This window comes from Pongo pygmaeus, chromosome 3 (assembly GCF_028885625.2).
Source record: "Pongo pygmaeus isolate AG05252 chromosome 3, NHGRI_mPonPyg2-v2.0_pri, whole genome shotgun sequence".
NCBI lineage: Eukaryota > Metazoa > Chordata > Mammalia > Primates > Hominidae > Pongo > Pongo pygmaeus.
The window spans coordinates 125951731-125978085 of NC_072376.2; the positions used below are offsets into that span (position 1 = coordinate 125951731).

Sequence of the window (26355 nt, forward strand, 5' to 3'; positions counted from 1 at the left end):
TGAGAGATAAAGATTATTTACTGAGTAAAAAAATTTTTTCTCTCAAGTAACTTCCCTTTTAGATAGATATTTAAGGTCAATGGCAATGGAAAAATTAGAGTACAGAGCTAGATTAGGTATCATAACTTTTAAATATTCTTTCTTTTTTGTTTTTTTTTTAGTACGTAGTAGATGTGTATATTTATAGGGTACATGAGATGTTTTTATACAGGCATGTAATATGAAATAGCTTGTTGCTTTATAAGAGAGATTGTGGAGTTGAGGATAGGTAGGTGGTAGGGTTGGCTTAGGTGGAGAGGGTACCTCAGAGGTTGAACATAGAAGCTGGTGAACAGCTTGGCATGATCAAAGTGGAAGGAAGGGGTTGGAAATAAAGTTGGAGCACCTACAGAGCAAAGAAGTAGCTGAACTCAGTGAAGCAAAAAATAAGCAGGTATGGAAGGTTCTCTTTGATGAAGAAGGATTATGAGGGGGAAGTGAAGTGTCAAGGTCACCCAGAAGACTGTTAATGGTAATCCAAGAGAGATGAACAGGGCTTGGATTGGAATGGTCATACCAGAAGAGCAGCAAGGAGGAAAACAGGATAGTTATCAGCACTCAACTAGGAATAAAGAAAAAAGAGAAGAGTGAATAAAAATAACTTTAAAGTTGTATATTTCAATGATATTAAAAAAATGCTGGTCATCAACAGAAATACAAATTTCATGTGAAAGTCAGAGGAAAAGTAAAAACACATTGCTTTATATGTGGTAAGTTTGAAGTGGTGGCAGGATGGTGTTTATTTTCATTAATTGCAGAGACTTTGTATGTAAAAAGCCAATAAATAAAAATGTGATCTTTCTCTTTGGGTATAGTAGAAAGAGTATGAAATTTAGAGTTTGGAGTCCTTAATTCAAATCTTAGCTCTACCAAATTCTGGATGTCTGATCCCTGGCCTCAGTTGTCTCATCTGTAAACTGAGTTAATAATGATAATTATTTTTAAACACACACATATATGAAACAGAGTAATTCTAAGGATTAAAATGAAATGATGTTTTTGGGAGCACTTATGCGCGTAGTAATATTACTTATTAGATCACCGATAGTAACCCTTTTTATGTGAGAGGACTAAAGGAAATATGCTTAGTAAAATGATTTAAAATGTCCATGAAAATATCATATGAACTCGTTGTTATTTATTGATTTTCTTTTATGAGACAGAGTCTCACTCTGTCACCAGGGCTGGAGTGCAGTGGCGCAATCTTGGCTCACTGCAACCTCTGGCTCCCGGGTTAAAGTGATTCTTCTGCCTTAGCCTCCCAAGTAGCTGGGATTTCAGGCACCCGCCACTACGCCCAGCTAATTTTTTGTATTTTTAGTAGAAATGGGGTTTCACCGTGTTGGCCAGGCTGGTCTCGAACTCCTGATCTTGTGATTTGTCCGCCTCAGCCTCCCAAAGTGCTGGGATTACAGGCGTGAGCCACCGGAACTCGTTGTTTTTAATATATACACAGATAGATATAAAAACAAATACATAGAGTTGTATGTTGTGTGTATACAGACATATATTTCCTACCTCCCTTCACTTAGAGGGCCTAGAAGCAAGGATACTTCAGTAGCAATGAGCAAACCTAGCTTGCATCTTGGTTTCCAAACATAATTTTCCAACAGAAGAAAATATAACTTCTTGGGAAAATGGCTGATGTGAGTAAGAATGGGCTCGGAAAATGATGGGGCATTTCAACCTGAAGCAGCTCCCAATGACTGAATACACAGAAATCCGAGCAACAAAATAACAATAAAAATAAATAGTAACTCATAGAATAAAAGAAATAGCCCTGGGTCTTTACTAATAGAAATAAATAATTGAATAAATAAGTAAATAAGTGGAGGAGAAGGGACAGTTTTTTTATAGTAGAATTCCAATGAACAAATCTAGAAGAAATGTGGAAATTATAACTAGTATGAAGGCAATCAACAATCTAGCTTGTGTTTAACTGTCAAAAATTGTATTAGCAAATTGTTTTCAACTATAGAATTCTGTAAAAATTAACCCATTGTGTTTAAGTCATCATAGACGGAAAAAGTTGAGACACAATTGCTTTGTATAACTTGGAATGATTTTTGCTGGCTATTGAACTCCCAGATGTATTTAGAAAAAAAGATTATGTTATGAAATTGCCATTTTTAGGTGTTTATTCTAAAGATAAATGGAATTACAAGTGCAAAACAGAATTTTTTTTGTTTGTTTTAAACGTATGACTGCAAGTTTTACATAAATTATTATTTGAGGAAATGGCACATGCAAGGAGCTTCTATATAGTATATTAAATGATATAACCAAAATACCAGAAAACTATTTTGTTCATAGTACCATTTTTCAAATATCTGAAGTCGATCTTTATTAACCATATGTCTGCATGATACTGAACATTGTACTTTTGAGATATATGATACTGGCATTGATGCAATGCATTTCTTATTTTACTATTTTATTCTTGATTCCTTTTTGAGTAAAATAAACTTAAAAGACCCTTTTTTGAGGTAGTGAGTGGAAGTAGATTTTTAAAAATTTTTGTTGGTGATATTAACTACATGATGTTGAAAATAACAATTGCAACTGACATTGACCACTTTCTATCTCTCTTCTGTTTTGCAAAATTATAACTTTATTTAGTTTGAATTACTTAGATAACTGTCTATTCTTCCACTTCTTTGTGCAACTAAGACGTGCCATAAATCTGTGCAGGTATCTGTATAATATGCTCTTTCTGTTTCAGTGTTAATAATTTATAACTGAGACCTATTTCCACTTTGAACTAGGGTTCAGTAGGATGAAAACTAACTTTGTCTTTTATTTATCACACTTGATTGTCTAATAATTTCCATAAGCAGCAGTTGCTCTCCACATACATATAGAACCCTACAACTAACAAATCTCTCCCTTGGTCCCTCCTAAAAAGGCGCTCCATTTCTCATTTTCATTAACTTTGCTACAGCATGGCCAAACTCAGTAAAATTTTTTTTTCTGTTTTCTTTGTCTTTAATATTTCACTTGTCTGTTTCAATTTATCTTGGTAAAATATTTAAATATGTAATATATGCTCACTTATGAAACTAAATTTTCAGTTTTAGTCAAGTGTATAATGATACCGCAAGTTGAGCAAACTGTGATCAAAGACCATGATAGTACCTGTATTAAGTTACATGCGTGTTCTTTACATACCTAAGCAGTATAGTGACAACTGAGTGTGTTTACCTGGGAGAACTTTAGGTATTTTCCCTAAGCCCATGTACTTTGAGGTTTTAATATGCAGGATGAGAACACCATCCAGCCAGTAACAGCCTAATGCCCCGATGTCATGGGATTTGACAAGCTTGCTATGCACCTAATAACCATAGGTTTCTATATCACATCACCTTTGCCTAAGACATAATAGATAATCTACTGATTCTAAATATCCTAAATATTTTTGTGTCCTAAACTTAAACTTCAAATTTGTCAGAAGTTAATCTCCTGAATCAAACCTAGGAAGAGAAGTTTCCTTAGGCAACACATAGATTGTACCAATGCATAAACAGTTATTTGAGAATGAAACAGAACCAGAGCTTTGAACACTTTGTTTATGGCTATTTTCAATTTTATAAATTAACAAGGAAATTAAAGATGTTATGAAGGATGAGACAAAACAATTTCTGGAAAAATATTTTGGTCTTCCTTTGTACCATTTCTATTTAAATGTTAATGTACTGTGTTTCCATCTTAAAGTCACACAAATGTTTAAAAACTACAACAGTTTTTAATGAATAGTTTTATTAACTACTAATCCTCCTGTTTTCAATTCAAATTTCCTAGTCTTTGTAAAGCTTGAAACTTTCCTCTGGGATACATGAAGTCTACTACTTTAGGCTGGCAATCCTCTCTCATAACTCCTATTTGCATTGTTTTCCTTTCCCCTTCATCTCGAGCCTTGTTCACACTCAGTGCCTATTGGTGGCATGTTTAGCTGCCCTGAGGCATAGGCTCTGTAACTTTCCTTGTTCTCTTTCGGTTTGACTTTGATGCATGTCACTTAAGCCCCTGCAATGAGAAAACTGTATACATCAGTGACCCAGGCATCTAAATTGTCTGGGAATAGGCTGCATTACTGAAATCTAGGTTCTATTCCTTGTTAGACATATCAGTATTCCAATGACTTATAAAACATTTGATCCCTGATATCTGTAGGTTTCTCTTGTTTGAAAGCTGCTAAAAACATGCATATCATTGAAATGCAAAAGTAAAACAAGAAGTAGAAGTGTGAAGCTCATTTAGACTTTTAAAAACTGGTCTAAGTGGTTGTGGCATGTCAAAGGACTTTATACACTCCTAAGTGGAGACAAACCTGTAGAACAGAACACCAAAGGCACAATTCTGTTGCAACAAGCAGTATATTGTAACTGAGTTTAAAGCCCCCTAACATTCCTGCACACTAAAGCACAGTAGATTTAAATAGGATCTTTGTGATCCCACATATCCTAAAGAAGCCGTTTTTCTCTGTGTGAAACCACATGCATTTTCATAGAAGATTCAGGGATAAAAACACATCCGGGCAAGATGTAAGAGTGAAATGTATAGACAAAAGGATTAAGGGTTCAAAGGCTTTTTTCTTCTTTTTCCCCTTTCCTCTTTGAGCTCAATTATCATTTAATGCCATAGACTGGATAGGTCAAGAGTTTGACTGAACAGAGTCGTAAAGTCAACTAGGAAAATATTTTTTACCATATAAAAGAAAAAATAGAAAACTATTCAGAGATGTCACAACTATCAGACCATATGGTGTAATGCCACTTGATAAGAGGTTTATTTTTTCTAATTAGCTCATTTTGGAGTAGATTATTTGAGAATACTCATCCTTGGAATTGTTGTGATATGATGTATATGCACATATGTATATATGTGGACATATTTGTCTGTATTCTATATAGATGTATTTATCAAAATGCATTTCCATTTTTATATGTTTTAATAATGTCTCTCCCTTCACTTTTTTCTCCTGGAGTTTTCAACATATTGAAGTTACAGTATTGCAGTTTTACTACAGTACATACTTCAAATGTACTTAAGGGAATGATCATTTGAATAAAATTTGACCAAGGGATAGATCCTTTTAATAAGTATGTGAAATTGATAGAAAGTTTTTTAGATTAAAAAGTACTGAAATTTAAGTTATAGAATCATTCCACAGAACTACTTTTTACCCTGGAACTGGACCCTGTGGCATGATGGTAGCTTCTCAGCCAGACAGAGCCCATGAGATAGATGGCTCTGACAGGAACATTTGGGATCTGACATTATATCTGTGGGTGGGGAGAAGAGAACTGATCTAGAGTAGATCATCCTGGGTCCTATAGGGTATCCAGGCATGGTATCACATAGTTGCTTCATCCACAATGTAGGAAACAGTCAACACTGGGGTTCTCACTCCGGCAGGGGGATACAGCAATGGGGAATTCCAGCAGCCATCAATACTGGGGAATCAAGCAAAAAGGGCTGATCATTTGTTCTTGGCCATCATGATACTACCTGCTGATATTGATTATGGGACAAAGCTTCAGTTATTGAGAAAGAAAAATGCTGTGATGATTCTACCTTCGGAGTTGTACTATTATTATACTTACAAACCTCTTCATGGCAGCCCTCCAGCTGGAGAGATGCACTAGAGTTTTGGTCATCCAGGCCAAATTCAGAAGTAAGAGTTAATTCTCCTCACTGACACCAGCAAGAGAAAAATGGAGTTATATTTTGAGGGCAACTTAATTATTGGTTGTTTCTAGATATAGGTGAAAGTATAAGGACTTGTTCCTAAACGGTAAGATAGGAGAGCAGGAACCCTTAGTTTTCTGAAGATGACTTCATTATGAGTCAACATTAGATGGAAGTCGAAGAAGGTTTGACCTTTTATTCTGAAATTAGAGGTGAATGGAGACAGCAGGTGAGATGTATCAAGGGTCCCAGGCATGAGAAACTGATCCAGAGAAGAATAAGAGCATGTAAACTCTATACTCAACTTTTTACAATTATTTATTATATTATTTAATCCTCACAATGGGGTAGATATTCTAAATCTCATTTTTTAGGGGAAGAAAATTATGCTTGAATATTATGCTTGAAAAAGATTTACCCCCCAAATTTCATGGCAAATAAATACCTTAAGTGACAGACCCCAGATGCCAGATTCCAAAGCCCATGACTTTTTGCTAAACCATGCTATACTACCACGTAATATCTGATTTGTAGTATTTTTAACTTAAATCGTAGGGCAGATAATAAACAAACCTTAGACCCATCTGATTCAAAAATAGAAAAAAGAATAGAGTTGAGGAAAAATAATCATAGTTAGCTTCCTGTGCAATGCTATATACCGGACACTGTCCGAAGTACTTAAGATGCACTGACTTTTTTAATCTTTTTAGCAACACCATGAGGTAGAAATGATTATAACTCCCTTTTGTCCAATGGAAAAAGTGAGGTTTAAGAGGAAGGAAGAGGTAAGACCCCAGATGACTTGAATCTGTGCTTCTCCAACTGACCTTATAATGCTATAAAGAAGAGTAGCTGGGATGAAAAATATATATCACCAAGTTACACAAAAATATTTCTAACCTTTCAAGGAACAGACAAACAAAATAGCGGGGGGAGTCTCTGAAGAATTATTATGTGATTTACACTACAGCAAGGTCCCTTATAATAAGATTGCAGGAAGAAGAAGGACAGAAGAGCTAGAGTTATCAAGTGCTGAAACCGTCTATACTACTAGCACCTCCAATGATCAAAATAGCACCAAGGCCGATTTCTAAGTCTTAGATGTCATCAACAGGAATCTCTTGTTAGAGTAGAAGAGAGGTGAGGTAGGTTCCAGCCCAAAGTATCATATGATTGGCTAGTTTGGAGTTAGTTTATTAAACTGCAATGGAAGTAGCTCTAAAATTTCCTGAAAGTTGTCTTTTTCTTTTTCTTTTTTTCTCACTGCAACCACAGAGAGAACCCTAGGACAAAATTCAAAGTAAAATGAAAAAGAAGGGCTACTGAGGTATTACTCACAACAAATACGAAAAGTTGGGGAGTGCAAAGAGATCTCTGAATGCCTCTTGTGCTCTGCTGAACAATGAGGTCAAGGATCTGGAAGACATCTTTATACCATAGGAAAATTGATCCCCCCTTATCTTAGTGTGGAATAATAATAAACTGAACTATGTTCTCCTTGTTCCAGAGCAAGGAGAAAAAAACTACCTTCTACCTTATCAGAGATGTTTTTTAACACTTGATCTCCAGATCAGCTAAAATCAAACGTTATTAAAATAGAAAGGGCGTATTTCAGTAAAATCGACATTTTAAAATGTCAGTGGTTAATGAAAGCCGCAGTCTCTTTTATTGATAATTCTTTTTTTTAGGGAGAATTTAGGACAAAATTAAACTGTCTACTTGGTCTACTAAATATAATGTGACCTTTGTATTTAGTAAAACTTGACAAAATCAGATTAGAACTTTGCCATATAGTTTGAGTTATCAAAATATGAAGTCAGATCAATTTTATAACCATAGAAACTTAAAAATTGGAAATTCTAATTTTAGACATTAGAAGTGGCATGACCAAAGTTTTATGGTACCCATTTCTTCAGGATGCACAGTTACTACAGTTAGCAAGCATATGTCTGAATTACTGATGTTTCATAGTGGCAAAGAATGGAGAGCTCCACCCGGGTGTTTGAATGGGTTGTTGTCATGAACACAAGTAGAAAATGCACATCTTTCTGTGAGTATTTATTGTAGGCTGATAACTGTGGGGCATTTTTGCATTTACGAGATGCCATATTATTGGTGGCTGTTGTCTCTAAAAGGTTAGCATTTGCTTTGAAGGTAAGACATGTTAGAAGTAAAGATACCTATGAAAAATAAAGAAAAACTGTGGAGAGAGGAGCAGCAAGTGAGTGTCATAGATAAGAGGCAATGTCAGTAAAGTGATGGCCACACAGAGGTGACAGCTGTGAGGAGGATTAGATATCATGGTCAGGCAGGGATCTAGTGATGGATCCATCACTGGAAAAGGGGAACCAATAACGAAAGAATGCAGAGGAGCTCTACAGGTGGAAAGAGTGGAATGAAAAGAGCTTTTCACTACATGTAATACCGTAGAGGCAAATGATGGCCAAACCATAGAGCTGTGTGTGTGTGTGTGTGTGTGTGTGTGTGTGTGTGTGTGTATAGACATTTATAAGAGTAGTCCTTCTGGACCTCTAGAGAACAATAATTATATTTCCCTGACATTAGCAATGATTACTCTCCATATGTTTATAGTCACATTGATGGATATCCTGAAATATCCATGATGTGATCAACAGTCTTACTCTTACCTCATGAACCATCTTGTGGTTCATGGCTACTGATGCTTTTGTGGCCATTGGCATTTTTGTTCTTTTCATTCCTCCTCATGTTCAGATGGCTACCAACAGATTTGGTGCCTGGACCAAAATCAAACATCTGAAAATATAATTATACAAGAACTGACAGAATAGTAATGTGACCAAAACAAAATCATTTTTAATGGTAATTGGATAAATGACTGCAGATTGCTATTCTCGGAGATTCATTAAAGCATTTCTGTGAGTACATCAGTAATAATACGCATTTGTCTCTTTTTATTTAAATGTTGTGTTTGGGCCTGCGTATAGTGCTGAATAAATATTTGTGAGAAGAATGAAATAAATGTTTGCATAAACCACTCATATTTTAAATATGTGAAGGAAGTTTTTTTAATTGCTCATTTAGTCAGTAATCAATTATGAGTGCCTGCTATATAGGGGTACTATCAGGAGTACTAGGGACAAACAGACAAATAAAATATAGTGTCTGTTCATAAAAAGACAATTAAAATACAGGGTAACAATCATCATGATGGCTGTATGTCTACAGCAGGCTCCTAATCCTGTTGGCCAGGTAGGGCTTCCAAGAGGAGTCTTGCAGATGCTGAGAGGGAGGGAGGTGATCCAGGGGAATAGTTATTAATAAAAGTCCAGAAGAAATTTCAAGGGAGAGAATGCAAAGATGAGATTATGAAAACTGGAATACGCTAGGAATGGTGGTTCGCACCTGTAATCCCAGAACTTGGGAGGAATGCTTGAGTCCAGGAGTTTGAGACCATCCTGGGCAACATGGCGAAACCCTGTCTCTACCAAAAATACAAAAATTAGCCAGGTGTGGTGGTGCATGCTTGTAATCCCAGCTACTTGGGAGGCTGAGGTGGTAGACTCGCTTGAGCCCGGGGAGGTGGAGGTTGCAATGAGCGCCACTGCACTCCAGCTTGGGTGTCAGAGCCAGACCCTGTCTCAAAACAAACAAATAAACAAAAAACAAAAACTGGGGAAAGAATGATCAGCTCAGATAGGAGTCCATACCACATTATTAAGGATTTTGGCTTTTTTTTTTTGGAGACAGAGTTTCATTCTGTCACCCAGGCTGGAGTGCAGCAGTGCAATCTCAGCTTACTGCAACCTCTGCCTCCCAGGTTCAAGTGGATTTTCCTGCCTCAGCTTCTTGAGTAGCTGGAATTACAGGTGCGTGCCACCAGGCCCAGCTAATTTTTGTATTTTTAGTAGAGACGAGGTTTCACCATGCTGGCCAAGCTGGTCTCAAACTCCTGACCTCAAGTGATCCACCCACCTTGGCCTCTCAAAGTGCTGAGATTACAGGCTGGCCAGGCTGGTCTCAAACTCCTGACCTCAGGTGATCCACCCACCTCGGCCCCACAAAGTGCTGGGATTACATGTGTGAGCCACTGTGCCCGGCCTAGATTTTCGCTTTTATCTTGAAGATTATAGGGAGTTCCTTGAATAGGTCTGAGCTTTGGAAAGATCTCCTTGGCTAAGGCGCGTGGCAAATGGATTGAAACAGAGCAAAGCTAGAACCAGTAAACTCTTTAGGAGACAGTTACAGTAATTCAGTCAGGAAATAAATCACTGACCTAAAATAGTCGCAAAGGGATGGAAAAAAGTAGACTCTGCAGGACTGGATGTATGGGAAAGGTAATGTCAAACACTTCAAGATCGTCAGCTTGGGCAGCAAGGTGTATAGGGCTGCTGTTCTCTGAGCCAGAGAAGACTGGGCCAGGAGCAGGTTTGAGAAGGGCATTGGCTTAGGAAAGCACTGAGCATGTTTAAATACTAAAGAACTAGTAGAAAAGGAAAACATTTTTTCTTAAAAATATTATTTAATAATTGCTCTTAAAGAAAAAAACCCTTAATTTTTAGAGATATATCTGCATTTTTAATCATATTTATATTCCTCTCTTCTTCCTCTTTCCTTCTTCCTTCTTCCTTCCTTCCTTTCTCTTCTGGTAGAGAAGATTAATTTTATGTGGACCTAAGTGTGATTTATAAACTTCTGACAGTAAATATTAAACACATATAAACGTCAGCATGAGTGTATTTACTATACCTTATCATTATACAGATGAGAGCACCAAAGTTCAAAATGACAGCTGATAGTGTCCATCTAGAATTTATTTCTAGCAGCATGTAGCTAATAGCAATGGAGCTTAGAGGACATAAGACCACATTAACATAATTTTGGAAGAATGAAATAACAGCATTGACTTTCTAATATATTTATGACTGTATTTCCAGAGTTTTTGATTGCTTATAAAGTGATTTTGTTTTCCAAACAAAAGTAGGGCAAGATTGAAAACTTGAAAATAATTCTCCCATTTTCCAGAGAGAACAAATGATATATATTCAGGATATTTATTTCAGTATGAATAATATATGAAGGATCATAAATAATTCTTTATACCTTGAAGTGTATAGATACATTTACTCTAAAGAGATCCTGAAATAAAACCCAAATGAATGAAGTTGGACAATGAAATTCAAGTTCTTTTTGGAGCTCTAAGTTTTCTGTCTTTGAAAGAAAATGAATTTAGTCTATGTATCATTCCATAATTGTAGTGCAACTGTTCTTGACTAAATGCACACTCATCATGCTGTTTAAAATAATAATAATAATACCATATTTTACAGTAACTCTCTGATGTCAGTGTAACACAACTGGAAGAGCCTAGTTGATTCTGTGTTTCAACATAGTACAAGAAAATCAGTTATCCTCATAATAAATCAGGTTTAATTGGTAATTCTAAAATAAATACTCATATATGCTCTAGTTGAACCAGCATCAGATATTTAGTTTGAACTTAGGTTTGTTATTGACTGATGAATGCCTGGCTGCTGCCTGGAAGTGTATTTTCAATGTCTATGTCTCTTGCTTAATTTCAAATGTCATATGTGTGTATTTTGTAGGGAAAGTAGGATTTTAAAATATTTTGAAATCAATAGATTAAAATATTTGAGTATAGGATTACACAGAACTGAGCTCTGTGTTACAGTTGAAGAAATCTTTTGGTAATGACAAATGTATCAAAACATTTAAATCCATGTGTTGAAGCCCAAAAAGTTTATGAAAGGTTGTTATTTCTCTAGAATCTCTAGGGTGAGTATACAAACTGAACATATAAATATATGTAGCTTAATGCCTATGAACTTTCAAAGGAAAACACTGGCCAAATGCTAATAGACATAAGTAGTAGGAAAGGATAAATGAATATTTATTTTCTACCCTTAGTCATGAATAGTTCACTGGATCTTCGTGGCGGCATTTGCTTAATAGTAAGACATTATTTGGGGAGGTTGATTATAAATGCTCATTAGTACAATACTCCCGTTTTTCTTGTCTAGATGCTCAAGCAGTGTGTCTAACTACCATGGCATGTGAGTCCTCTTTGATAGATAGGTCTGGACAACCATGGCGTGCAATATATAGAACATAGCCAGGCAGCTTTCTCCCCAGCCTACCGTGAACAGCCACACCTCTTCTAAGATTGTTGTTCCTGTGGGCACCAGACTTTGGCCGTTAACTGATCTATTCTCATGCTATGCACCATTCATTTTAAAATCACCTTAACTGAGTACTTTTCAGATTATCTCGATCAGCTGGTTGCCAGATGGAAACTTACTAGAAGTGTTTATAAGTTATACACTGGCTTAGGCTTCAAAAAATAGCTATTACAGCCAGATTGTAATGAAGCCCCCATCTTGCTTTTTTATTTTAATCACTTGACCCTCTCTTCAAAAAAGCTGTGGAGAAGCCCCTGCTTTAGTAGTTAACCAGTTTGGGGGGATTCTGTACACACATATTTGTCTTCAAAATAAGTAGGAGGGCACAGTGGCTAAATTGTTTTATTCACGTTGCATTTCAAAATCCAGTCCAATGTGATAGAACGTAGAATTAGTCAAATGGCCCCTTAGGCTTGCTTTGGCCACCCTACACTTCTGTCCTCATAGTCTCTTTAATGTCAGTCAGCGACATTTATTGAGTGACCACTTTGTGTTGGGCATTGTGTGGAGTAGCCTTCAGAAAGCTATGCAAGCTGTTAGCACTGTTTATTAAAGAATGTTGTCCTTTATGTACCAGAAGTCAAGAGGCAGCAGTGTGGAATGAAAATAATAGCTGGAAGGAATGTAAAATTAAATTGGTTAATTGATGTTTGTGGGCACATGAATAGCTTGGCAATATTCATTTTGATTAATCTGTGTAAAGCATAAACAGTAAAAGTCATTTATATTGACCTCAATTAGAAAAATTATGCCACATGTCCATAAAGGGAATTTAGTGTAGATCCATAAGTTATGCAACAGTTTCCTGATTGATCAGTTATAAACAGGGCCAATTTGTAAAAATCATTATGTGTTTAACTTTTAGTCAAATAAATTGTATTGAATGTACCCAAACATGGAAGAAAATAACATTCTGCCTTGATTATTGCACAGAATGTTCCAATTTTCTTTCCACAGGTCAGTAATTCCCAAAGACAGGAGAACTTGTCCTTGGATTCACGTGACTATGTGGGCATCGAGAATTCTGCGTGCAATAGGGATAACCAAAGATTAATTTAATTAGATAAACGCATTTGAGTGAAACAATCAGTCTTGAATTATAGCTGCCATGATCAAAAACAGGGAGAAGGGCAGACAGTAATCGAAGCAGATTTCTAAATTCAGCAAAGGTAACATAGATCTTGTATATTAATGATGATCTGAAAAATATAAAGTATTGACTAAATATCACGTTAGGATATTTTTTTTGCACATGATAGTTTAGATTAAGAGAAACTCTACGTGACCTTTTTAAATTTGTGTGATATTCTTGAATAATCCTTGGATCTTGGAGGAGAGAAAAAAATTTAATTCTATGACTCTGAGTGAAACATTCTGATTTGCCACTTTAAAGACTCATGGCAATTTTTTTTCAGTCTTTTTAATATGATAGCACTGGCCCTTTAAGAATAAATTAATCGGCCGGGCCCAGTGGCTCACACTTGTAACCCCAGCACCTTGGGAGGCCGAGGCAGGTGTATCATTTGAGGTCAGGAGTTCGAGACCAGCCTAACCAACATGGTGAAACCCCGTCTCTACTAAAAACACAAAATTAGCCAGGCGTGGTGGTGCACACCTGTAGTCCCTGCTACTTGGGAGGCTGAGGCAGGAGAATCACTTGAACCCAGGAGGCAGAGGTTGCAATGAGCCAAGATTGCGCCATTGCACTCCAGCCTGGGCAACAAGAGTGAAACTCCGTCTAAAAAAAAAAAAAAGCATAAATTAATCAAAACATTTGAAGGAAAATAAAACTAGCTTACACAGTTGATTTGCAAAGACTTGTCTTACAAAGTCCTATAAAGCTGTCCTGCAAAGCCAGTTTGGGAGAGTAAGAATGTTTCCAGGCGACAGTTAGTTTACAGTTGTGACATGTAAAAGATGTGGCAGGGTGTAAGTGAGGCTAATACTCAGCAAAGGTGGAATAAGAGTGAAATGGTCCTCACCTTGAAAAAGAGCTCCTGGATATTAACAAAGAGTCTGTCATATGCCACAGTGGTGTTTTCATCCTCCCTGTGAGTCTACCAGGGAAACACTACTGAGCAAAGCAAGCCCAGAGAATGAGAAACCATGTGATTCCTATCCTTTTTTTCCCCATGCAAATGGACTAAATAGGTGATCACCTTCAACTATGGCCTTGTGTTAGGTGTGTGTTCAAATGTTACATATTCTGTGTCATAGAAGTGAAAAATTTCAGAGCTGGAAGGGATCCAACAACTATCGAATTTAATTTTCTTTTTTTAAAAACAGGAAAATAGAAGCTCAGATTTGATAAAGGTTACAAAAGCCCACACAGAGAAATTCATAGTGGAATCAAAACTTGGGATTAGTAAATCCTAGCTAAGAGGTCTTTTCAAAACTTCACTTCAGGAGTTGTGATCCATCCCTTTAGGTTAAATTATGGAACTGAGACTATTTCTTCTCCAAGGTGTTAGTTTCCTGATGGTTCTGTAATCATGACTTCTTATTTAAAAGGTGAAATTTAAAACTGCAGCGAATGATTTTTAGATTTGCTGTCATAGGAACTTCAGCAGCAACTTTCAGAAGATTAAAGCTGAGAAGCTAGCCTTTGTTCTCAGTCCTTAATCGCTTTTCTCTTATGATGGATTTGAAACACAGCAATACAGATGAAATAATAACAGTAAAAGTGCCTGGGAATTTAAGGAGATATTGCAAATATGTCAAGTCATGGAGGCTTTGAATTTCACTTTCTAAGTCATGTATCAAATTCAAGTATCCTGCTCTAAGTGTGGTCAAACATGCAAATATTTGCTTTCTGAGTAATTTGCCCTAATGACTTTGAAGCATTTTTGAAAAACAGTGGTGACATTGTTCTGCCCTGGCAGAAAGCATATTCTTTGTCAGATGTCCACAGAGATCCCGACTGTCTACTGGCGGATTATGAAAGGATGGTGCTGCATTGTATTTGCTAAGCTTTCCTTCAGTTTGACAAAATGTTACGTATATAGGTTGTCACATCACCCAAGCTTCTGTGCCTATCTGGCACCACTATCTGTGCCTATCTGGCAGCCACTCTTAGTTAACCACTGGAAGATAGAACTAGATAGAACCACTGGAAGATAGAACTAACTTCTGAAGTAAGGTCCTTTTCTGCACACCCCTTACACTTTTATTTTTTATTAGAAAGTATCTGATCATCGGCAAAGTTTGAAGTGATCACACATAGGCAGCTGCTCATAGGAAATTCTGTTTTCACAGCTATGATGTTTTCCAGGTTCCAGGTTGGTAATTTAAATCTGTTCAGCCAGAAAATAGGAAATTTCAGCCATCACAGTAGCACCAGGTGTTTGTATTTGTCTTTCCTTGGCCCATCCCTGTTTGGGCACTAAGCTTTAGCAGCAGGGTTCAGGGATCACTACATGGCATATTTGGGACAGTGCTAATCATAGGAGTATGGCTATTATATTCATCAAGCAGAAAGTTTCTTTGTTGGAGAAAGCATGAGATGATTTCCCTGAGATGAAGAAAAAGAAAGAGGAGGGTAGAAGAAAACAAATAACTAGTTATTTAGGGAAAGTGTATTCCAACAGTTGTCAGCATGTTACTTGGTTGGTTCATACTCTCAGTGGTTTTTTCCTTCTTAACAAAGCACTGTAATTTCTTTTCTAGGAAAATTTACCCCAAATGGTGTTAACCTTTTTTTCAAAGGCCAAAAGGGAGGTTTATTGAAAATCTGGAAAAGAAATTAAATATTTGTCATACTTAAATATGTTTAAAATTATTAAATCTGTTCCTGTTAATCTGCAAAAAAAAAAAAAAAAAAAAGACGTTTAGGTCAGTGTAGTCCAGTTAAATATTGATATTATGAATTGCGTCCCTATCTGTGGTTGCCTTTTATTCATTTACCTCACAAACATGTAATACTAGTGTGCATATTTAGGTATGGGAGGACATTGGTCAGAGAAAACAGGCATATCTTGTAAAGAGCGAGAGCTGATAGTAGTCGCAGCCTTATTCAAAAAGATGTTAACACAGATTAAGGGCCTAATAACACAGGTGTAATGAAGACTTGCAGGAGAAAGGAAAGCTTTAATATGAGCTTTGAAGGAGACAGTGAACATGGACTGATGGAGGAGGGGGAAGGCATGCTTGGCGGAAGAAGTAAAATTAAAGGCATGGCGGTGGAATGGGTAATGTATTAATGAGACAGAAAGATGCCAGGAAACAATTCGAGCTGTTAAAGCACAGCAAAATTACTCATCTAGCACCTAGGGGCATCTCCTGAATCTGCTGTGGTTAAATATTCCTTTTCCATGTGTAAGTACAGAGTTTCAGACCTTGGCTCCAGAATGAAGTGAGGAGGCTAGAGATAATTTTTAGGATTTACAACCAGTGTTTTAAGTGGACATAATTCTATTTTGAAGATTCTATTGAATGTTTTTAAAATAGTACACTAATTCCAAAAGTGTGCGTGGGGGAGTGCATCTCTTTCAATAGCTGGAAAAATCTTGGTTGGCATTCTTTGTTTTGGGTTTATATTCTGAATAAAATAGTTCATATATATTCACCTATTATAAGACTTTGTGGACCACAGACCTTCTCCAGGTTCTAAGAACTTTATAGAAGGAGACAAAAAAGTTAAAACCACATCTTTGTAAAAGAACTTATAAATACACCGTTAAACATCATAGCCTACTTAAATCCTACACTACATGGTTCAAATATATGGAAAATTTGATGAGAAACTACCATATTATGATGAATCGTTAGTCTATATAAAATTATTCAGGCAACATGAAAGGCTTTGCTTGGTGTATCCCAGCCAACAGTCTAATCTTGTTACTGATTTTGAAGCATCATCTTTGTGAATACTTTCACTTAAAACTTTAACATTTAAAAGGTTTAGATTATGTTCCTTTTAACATGAATGGAGAAATGAGCTCCCTTCCATTGTTGTCATAATATTTTTGGTTCAGTCAGTAATTTTTAGAACATGATTTTAAGAGACACCTTCACCTATAGCTGGGAAGTTAAAGTAATTTCACTGAATACTGGCAATGCCTCTCAGAAACTGGATTGTAAGGATAGGAACTTTATAATAAGCAAGATACTTAAGGCTCATAAACTCTGGAATGAAGAGTTATTCAAAACCAGATTGACAAAAAAGCAGCATGGGGTCCTGTGGAAAGCAACAATACAAAAATGTCCCTCTCAGATTTGAGTGTTTAGGGATTTGTGAACTCAAATCTGAGAAAGGTATTTCAGGAATGTTATTTTTAATGTTTTTTTTTAAAAAAATGGCAAATGGTTTTTAGCTTTAAAAAAAAGACATATTGGAAAGGAAAATTCTAGTCTATCAAATGTGATATGGTTAGTTTCTAAATATCTTCCACATCCTGTTTTCCCCAAATAATTGCTTCCAATTCAATACTTTTTTAGATATTTAATGTTTAATTTATAGCATGTGGATGGATAATACAAAATCTAAGTCTGGACCCTGCATTGAGTAGTTTAAAATGATTTGCAAAACAAGCTGTATATACATGCAAATAACAAATGAGGAAGGATAGGACTAATATTCAAATAATTATATATAATATATTTACATTAATATATTTTATATGGTTTTATAAACTATATACTAGTTAAACTATATAACGTATAACATTTTATATATAAATATATAGTTTTGTATATATGTGTGTGTGTATATATATATATAATATATATATATATAGTTTTAGAGGAAAACCTAATGCAGGAATAAAGCTTAATCCATATAAGTCCATCACAAAGCTTTGATTTTGATCGTAATTAGCTTCATACAGCATATCTAATGTATATTTGCTATGCTCATCTCAGTGGGAAACAATTTCTTTCAAAAATCTGTAATATGATTTCAAAGACTGGATGGTGTTGAAAGCCATCTTGATTATTGTTTGTAAAGCTGGGGAAAACATTTTCAAAACACTAAAAATTAAAACAAATTATAAATGAATCAACATGTTTGCTCTTATGTGGCACAATCATGAATAATGACAAACTACACAATTATAAAAACCAAAACTTCTATACCAGTGTCAGGTGAGCCATTTGATGGATGTGTTTCCAATGAATATTACATGTTAAAAGAATGCTAAAAGGATGGCTAATTGTTTTCTGTAACAATAATGAGAAAGACAGTATACATAAGCCAAGTAGTTTCCACTTGGTTGAAGCAATTACAAAAATAATTTTTATCTGTTCTGCTGATAAAGCAGATTCATTAAAATATTTAGTATTGTGTGAATAAGAGACAGAGAAGAGGGAAATAAAAAGATTCAAAGGCATTCATTGAGTAATGCAAAAATTCTCATATGTAGAGACATTTTACCCAGCAGGAACTTAAGTCCATGTGTGAGGCAGGCCGCTTGCATGGTGAAAAACAAAACAACACCACCCCCTCCCCTGCTCTCCGTCTGCCTCACCCCCCTCACTCCATTGACATGCATAGCTGGCCTGGTAGGTGTAAAAATAGACTGGCAGCGCCTGCACTGGAAATGGTCACTGAATGCAGCCTGCAGTTGCCGGGGGTTTTGAGTTCTCTCTGACACCAGCAAGCCAGCTAGCAGATGGGGAGAACTGGTGAGGGGCGTGAAAGGGAACTGAGCAGAGGAGCCAAGGATCATCTTGATGAATTGCCCACATTAGTGTACCCCTGGGAGCCCTGGACAGAGTGCAGAGGGCAAGGACGGGCCCACTGACAGCAGGAGCTGTAGAGCTGAGATGGGGAATGCAGCCCTCTGCTCTTCTTGCCATGCGGATAAGAGCATAAGAGCACAAGGAAACATGCAGGAACTGGATAAAACCCCAGACTACTATGGCTGTAACAGTGAGGACGTCAAAGAACCTGGAGTGTGGGTAAGTTTTGGGCCACAAAGGAGGACGAAGGGAGGATGGTGGCATAAGAATCAACAGTAGACCTCATTGGTCAAAACTCTAAACTTCCTGGAAGGAAGTTGACAGAATAAAGCCAATGTGATCAAACCACCTGACTACCTCTGATCAAGTGGCATGCTTTTGCTTCCTCTTCATGTTTTGCAATGCCACGTGTTTGTTTTTTCTCGGTTGTCTTTAACTCTGAGCTGACATTTGCGAATGAGCAATGACGCTGTCTCTTTAATTTGGAATTTTGTCCAAAGGTGGACATACGTATTATTATAGAGTGACTTTCAGCAATATTGCAGAGATTCAATTACGTTCAGTCTGTCAAATTCTTTCGCCTATTTATTCATGTATAGTTCGTTTCTCACTAAGTCACAGAGCATTTTTTTAAGCATATGCTCACTTAGTATCCCAGCTCCAGCCTAAAATGGTATTCCCCTCTAATATTTGACTAACTTCAGTGAAGAGTTCCATAAATGCTTTTCTTGTTATGATAATAATAGTTTGTAAAAAGGCTTAAACGTTAAGCAATTAAATAAGTTGACTTTCAGATTTTAATAATTCATAGGCATGATGTGTTCCTTAAAATGGGTACAAAGGCTTATTGTGATTTTTTTTTTTTTGGCCAGGAATCTCTGAAATATTTGGATTTTCGTATTTGCTGGAGAATAAAGTTTATCTTTTATCTGTCAGATCCAGGAATTTGACCTTATTGCAAGTTATTTATTTGCATGAAAATAAATAGCTGGTTGCATGGTTTGGCTGAAACTATGAAACTAAGATGTGTAGGATTTCTGAGTAAGAGAGGCAGAGGCGTTTGTACTTGTTATGTACTTGCCTGATATTTCCAGGAGTGAGAACAGTGTCTGAAGCATAGGAGGTGGTGCTCTGCTCTCTTTGGCTTTTACTCTGACCTGGAACAATGCCATCATTTCTTACCACTGAAACTCTGTCAGACCATAGTGAAACTAAAACTAAAACTAAGAATTTATCAACAAAAACAACATGAAGGGCAAATATTTGCAGTTGGCAGTGAACAGAAAGCCCTGTCGTGAAACAGAAGACAGTAGTTCCAGCATGGAAGTCACCGTAGTCAAAAATGAAGAAAAAAAATGGTGGGGAGGGAGGCAGTCCCGGGGAAGGGAGATCACCCACCGTTAACAACCAAACAGGCGAGGTTTGTAACCAAGAGCAGTAACGTTTTTCCTGGATTATGGTTTCCACTACCCACATCCACCCAGGAGAGCCACTCCGGACTTCTCAGAGCAGTCACTTCTAATGCAGCTTTCTGAACTGAGGGGACAAAAAATATCACTACTGCTAGTTCAGGACCACAAAAATGAGTGTATTTTTAAAAATATACAGTCTCATTTCTCTGAATTAATTAATATAGCCTGTTAGTCATTTAATAAAATCTTCTGCTAAAGGTTTTATAGACTGGAGCATATCATGATTGGTGTGACATTGGAAAGGTGTGGTAGAGGTGGAAGTGGACCTATTTTCTACCTTCAGAAGTGATATTCTGCCCAGAATTTTTCCACTTTGGCCATGGAGAAAAAGAAAAAATTAATGTTTAACTTAATACCAAGCATGACTGAAGCAAAATATGTGATTCTAGATAGTTTAAGTTGGACTTTATGTCTTCCAAATGAGAAAGTAAGACTCACAAACATATGTCAGGGTTTTCCTCTGAAATGAGGTTGCCTTTTACGTAAATCCTTAAAGGACCAAAGATCTGCTTTTATCACAATCGGCTTGGCAGCTCCAAAAAAGAGGAAACATGCAGGACAGGAGAAAGTGAAGAACAAAATTCAGCTGTTTTTAAATTTTTATTTAGTCCTGGTAATGCTTCTAAATTTTTAATCGCAGAGGGGAAAACTGCATCATCTCATTATTTTTCCATGTTCATGTATGCAGATGACTGGTGGGTGTATTCCAAGTTCACTTGTGAAAGAAGCAGCTCTTGGAGATGCCTTACACAGAGAAGGATTCTTGACCATGTTTTGATAAAGTGCTATTTAGAACAGCATAAAAAATGTATCTTTATTTTATAGTCTTCTTTTGGCTTGTATTTTTGTGATGACATCATTTATAAATTTGCATATTGGTCTAAGTATACTCTGTATTTTTCTTGCATTGAGATCGTGTATTTCTATTGTGGTTTCCTTAGCATAACAAATTAATTTGCTTTGCCCCAAGAACAAAACCATAAATGTGATGCTTTAATATAGACATTTTTTAGGTTACCTACCCTAGCTGATTTTCAAATTATCACATCCTTCTTTTTTTACCAGTTTACTCTCAGAGATTTTTATTTTATTGCTTCATTTGTTTTTAACAATTTTTCCCAATTGTAGTAGAGAATTTCCGGTTTTTCGTATGAGCTTTTTCATTATTCTATAAATGTTCTTATTACTTTAGACCATGAACATGAATTCTGGTCTTATCATGAAAAAAATACTTTTCTGCTAGCTGACTCAAAAGATAGTAAGTCAATCAGCAAATGTTCACTGAGCTAGGTATAGTTTTGAATGCTGACGATTTAACGATGACAACACAGAGTTCCTGTGATAGCAGGAGACAGACTTTCAGCATATATATGGGGGGATGAGGAAGCATGGTGCCTAACTGAGAGGGCAATGTACTGGGAATGTTCAAGGGATGGAAGGATGGTTAGCATGACTGAAATGTAGTGATCAAAGAAGAGGACGGATGGCAACGAGGTATGAGAGGCAAGCATGGGCCTACCTTGGCAAAAGTTTGATTTCTTTCTAAACATAATTGAGTCTTGGAAAAGGATTTGGGATTTCATTAGAAGCACAGTGGGAAGCCTCTGGAGAGCTCTAGACCAGAAAATGATAGGACTTCATTTATGCTTTGAAAAAAAATCTCTCTCCCTTTCTCCCCATCTCTTCCTCCCTCCATTTCCCCCTCCCTTTCCTTGGTGGAGGATGAGTTGTGAATGCAGCAAGAGAAAAAGAAGGGAGACCAGTTTAACTGGTTTCAAGGTTTGCAGCCCTGAAGTGAACAAGGATGGAGGATTGGATTAGGATGTTAACAATGGAGGTGAGATTGTAATCAGATTGAGGATGTATTTTTGTTTTTATTGAAAGATTTTTGGGAGATTATAAAAGAAATAGAGGGGTGTGTGTGTGAGAGAATGAGTGAGATGATTCCTTATCTATGAAGCATATCAGTATGTCAAAAGAGTTGAGTTGAACTTTCCTTCAGTTTTGAACTCTAAAAGAATATAAATTAGTTTAAATGGTATAGTATTGTCTTCTGTAAAAGTTTTATAAAAGATAAGGAAATATTTTCATATGGTTAGTTTTGATATTAACCCTAATAAAAGCCAAAAGTGTAATGGAAATTACTCTGGTAAAGCATTTCAAAAAATACAAAATGATGTAGATATTGTTATATAACTTTTAGATGATTTATTTAAAGATAAAGGCCTGGCATGGTGGCTTGCATCTGTAATCCCATCACTTTGGGAGGCCGAGGCAGGCAGATCACTGGAGCCCAGGAGTTCAAAATAAGCCTGGGCATCATGGCGAGACCCTGTTTCTACAAAAAATTACAAAAATTAGCTGGGTGTGGTGGCGCACACCCGTGGTCCCAGCTACTCAGGAGACTAAGGTGGGAGGATCACCTGAGCCTGGGGAGGTGGAGGCTGCAGTGAACTTTGATCATGCCACTGCACTCCAGCTTGCGTGAGAGTGAGACCCTGTCTCCAAAAAAAAAAAAAAAAAGAAACAAAGATTGAAAGAAGAGAAGACATGGCTTTCATTCTCTAGGAACTTACAATCCAGTTTTAGAAGCAGGGCTTACCCACATGTAATCAATTAACTATAAAAGGTAGTAGAGAATTCAGTGGCTGCACGAGTGATAAAATGAGCCATTATAGGATGCCCAAGAAGGAGGGGATCAGTGCAGGCCTTGGTGCTCTTGGAACACCTCGTGGACAGAGCTAATACTTAGCCGTTATGGTGCAGATCAGCTGTACCACTTGTTTACAGTTTGAATTGCTTTCACACCGGCTAATTAAGCAGCTGTCACTATGAACCTACCAAGCTGCCCCTTCTGAGGCTAGCAGGACCCCATCCTCAGGATTTCCCAGCCTACTCCCATCCTCTAAAGAAGCAAACGAAAGAATAATGCCTGGACTCTCAAGGGGCTTCCAGGACCATCCCCCTCTAGTGCTGTGGCCAGTGTCCATTGGGAGTGGTTGGTGCCTGAGCTGAACTAGTTGTTAAATATTTTTAATATCCGTCCTGCCAGTGGAGAAGGTGGAGCCTGAAGCAGATCTTGGAAGCAAAATACCATCTGGGTTCCTGCTGGGAAGAAAGTACACTTGTGCCTTCAGTAAGCATGTATTCAGCCAGGCACGGGCCTACCGAGATGAGTAGGACATGCAAACTTGGCTTGAAGGAGTGTAATTCAGGGATGGCCAAAGCAGGACTTTGAATATTGTGTTCCCATGTCCTGAGGAAGCACAGGGGATTATAGAATACTTCAGGATGACAACTCAGCCTCAGAGGGTGGCAGAAAAGTTAAGTGCTGAAGCATTATGGGAAGTTCACACACTCAGTATTGGACTCATTAGAAAGACTGGAAAGCAATGGCTATAATACCATTTCTATTGGGTATTTGTGGAACCCCCAAAATTTAGATGAGGCACATAGGCTAAGATTATCAAGAGATTCATAAGTCAAGATTTAGAATTTGAACTGCATACTAGTGAAAGGCCATTGACCAAAGGCTGTTTTAAGAGAATCAATTAGGTTGTAGTCTGCATATCATAAGCTCTATTTTCTTTGAAGTTCCTACCAGCTAATACGTACTTAGTAAATATTTGTGAAAAAAATGAATGAATTAATGACTAGGAAATCACCCAAAGTAGCAAATCTATTTATGGGAATTTTCCCACTACAGGTGACATGCCCCCAGATGAAACCAGAGGCCGCCAACATTGAAAAGGTGATGGAAGCACAAAAACACTTCTAAAAACAGTAAAGACGTTGGTAACTAAGAAGTTTTAATTATAACCTTCTGCTCAAAAAAGGAATGTACTCTTACTGCAATTGCACACATTACTGGTTGTCGTAGTTCATTTGTGTAGCTACAAAAGAATACCCGAAGCTGGGTAATTTATAAAGAAAAGAGTTTTATTTGGATCACAGTTCTGCAAGCTGTACAAGAAGCATTGCACCAGCATCTGCTTTTGGTGAGGGCTTCAGGAAGCTTCCACTCACAGAGGAAAGGGTAGGAGAGCTGGTGTATACAGAAACCAGAGGGAGGTGCCAGGCTCTTGTTAATGATCAGCCATCAGGGGAACTCTCATAGGAACTAATACAGCAAAAACTCACTCCTTATCACCAGGATGGCACTAAGCCATTCATGAGGGTCCACCCTCATGATCTAAACACCTTTTATTAGGCTCTGCCTCCAACATTTGGGATCAAATTTCGATTTGAGGTTTGCAGAGTCAAATATTCAAACCATAGCATTGGTATAAAATATATGTATAAAACATATTTACTATAGAAAATAGTAGATATTTTCTTGAATTGTTATTCTCTGTATCAAGTTGTACATAAAATGCAATGGTTACATTTTAAAGAAATTTGGTGAAGGTAGGCTGGGCGCCATGGCTCACACCTGTAATCCCAGCACTTTGGGAGGCTGAGGTGGGAAGATCACTTAAGCCCAGGAGTTCAAGACCCCCTGGGAAACATAGTGAAACCCCATCTCTACAAAAAAAAAAAAATTACTGGGTGTGCTGGCACACGTCTGTAATTCCAGCTACTGGGGGGCTGAGGTGGGAGGATCACTGGAGCCTAGGAGGTGGAGGTTGCAGTGAGCCAAGATTACACCACTGCACTCCAGCTTGGGTGACAGAGCAAGTCTCTGTCTCAAAAAAAAAAAAAAAAAAAAAGGGACAGAAAGATTACATTGTAATGTTAAGCATTATCTATTTTTTTTTTTTATAATGAGGTATATTCAAACCAAGTATTTGTATTTACTTGAACTATGTAATAACTTTTGAATAATATCTCTTCTGCTATATTTAATAAGATTAGTTCCACTTTCCCTATAGTGGTTTTTTCAAGGTTACCTGTGTGATGATGGAGCTGGGAATACTCTGGGGAGAGAGTCCTCTTTTCAGCTGTATTTTGCTTCCTTCCCACACAGACATCTGCTGTGCCTCTTACTCATTTTTGCTGTTTTGGATTTTATGCCCCTTTAATCAAAACTTATTATGCCACAAGATAGATTGACTTGTTTCCTGAATTCTTTATTTTTATTTAAGGGTTTCTCTGTGAAATCTTAGGCATATTATATCACATTTGATTGTCAACATTTTAGGTGTTTGATTTTTCAAAGCTGACCTTCATATCATATTTGTGTGGGCTTATGTGACTATAGTAAAACTTTTTTGTGCCTTTCTTTAATACTTGCTTATAAGAAGTATACGTGTAATTCCAGCACTTTGGGAGGCTGAGGCAGGAGGATCACTTGTGCCCAGGAGTTTGAGATCTACCTGGGCAACACAGGGAGACTCTGTCTCTATAATTTTTTTTTTTAAGTTTGATGGTGTGCACCTGTGGACCCAGCTATTTGGGAGGCTAAGCTGGGAAGAACTCTTCAGGCCGGGAGATTGAGGACACAGTGAGGCTTGATTGCACGACTGCACTCCAGCCTAGGTGACAGGGCAAGATGCTGTCTCAAAATAAAAATAGTAAAAATATTACAATGATTGACAGAAGTATAATCATTTCAATGGTGACTTTGAGCTAATGAATTGTTTCTTAAAGCTATGTGAAAGCCAGCTGTGTAATAGTAGAGATTATAAATTGAAACTGTGTTTTTGATGAGTTTAAGTGTTGCTGACATACAGTTTATTTAAATTTCAGTCTTTTTTTTTTTTCTGTACTCTTTACCTTCCTCAGTCATCAATGAGTTCCAAAAGGGAGCTTTGAAGTAAATCATAGATTCTGTTTGACACTGTAGGAATTTCCATATTCTAGTACAGCAACTCTATTAAATAAACACATTGTGGATTTAAATTGGATCTCTCACAAGTCACAAATAATATATTAGAACTAGATCTGAAGTATCTTTATATTTGCTACTTTTGTGTCATACCTTTCTAGATTATTGGCTTTCTGAAGGATATTAGAAAGCATCTTCTAAGATACCTAGTAAAACAGAAGTACATAGAAAAATTCGTGAAAATCTTTCCTTTTTGAAAACCACTGGTTGTTACATATGAACTTTTCCCCAGAGTTACAAAAGAAAAAGAGTATTTTTTCAGGAATAAAAGAGATTTAACCATTTTGTATTAGTAAGGTATATATTTCACAGATTTGTCTATACCATCTATAATACATAATCATTTCTTTTAAAAATGGCTTATGATATTCAGCTTTTTATGCATTCTTACAGCATACATTTTGACAGACTAGATGATTAATGATGACTTAGGATAAAGTGTATTTGGGATTGTGTAATAAATACACAGTAT

General features: G+C 36.9%; 1 protein-coding gene across 50 annotated transcripts in view; it reads left to right on the plus strand.

Moving 5' to 3' along the window:
• The window catches only part of ANK2 (ankyrin 2), a 683028-nt gene that overhangs the window by 428408 nt on the left and 228265 nt on the right, over window positions 1-26355 (plus strand). For 9 of the 50 annotated variants that reach the window (XM_063663997.1, XM_063664010.1, XM_063664023.1 and 6 more), the window contains exons 1-2: window positions 18421-18803; window positions 23763-23807. The exons of 16 other annotated variants lie outside the window; for them this stretch is intronic. In XM_063663997.1, coding sequence (XP_063520067.1) covers window positions 18669-18803; window positions 23763-23807 — 180 coding nt within the window. In that variant the 5' untranslated portion in view covers window positions 18421-18668. Of the gene's footprint in view, window positions 1-18419; window positions 18804-23762; window positions 23808-26355 lie in introns of those variants that run through there. 25 more of the 50 variants (XM_063663998.1, XM_063664006.1, XM_063664038.1 and 22 more) reach the window with 10 other exon arrangements.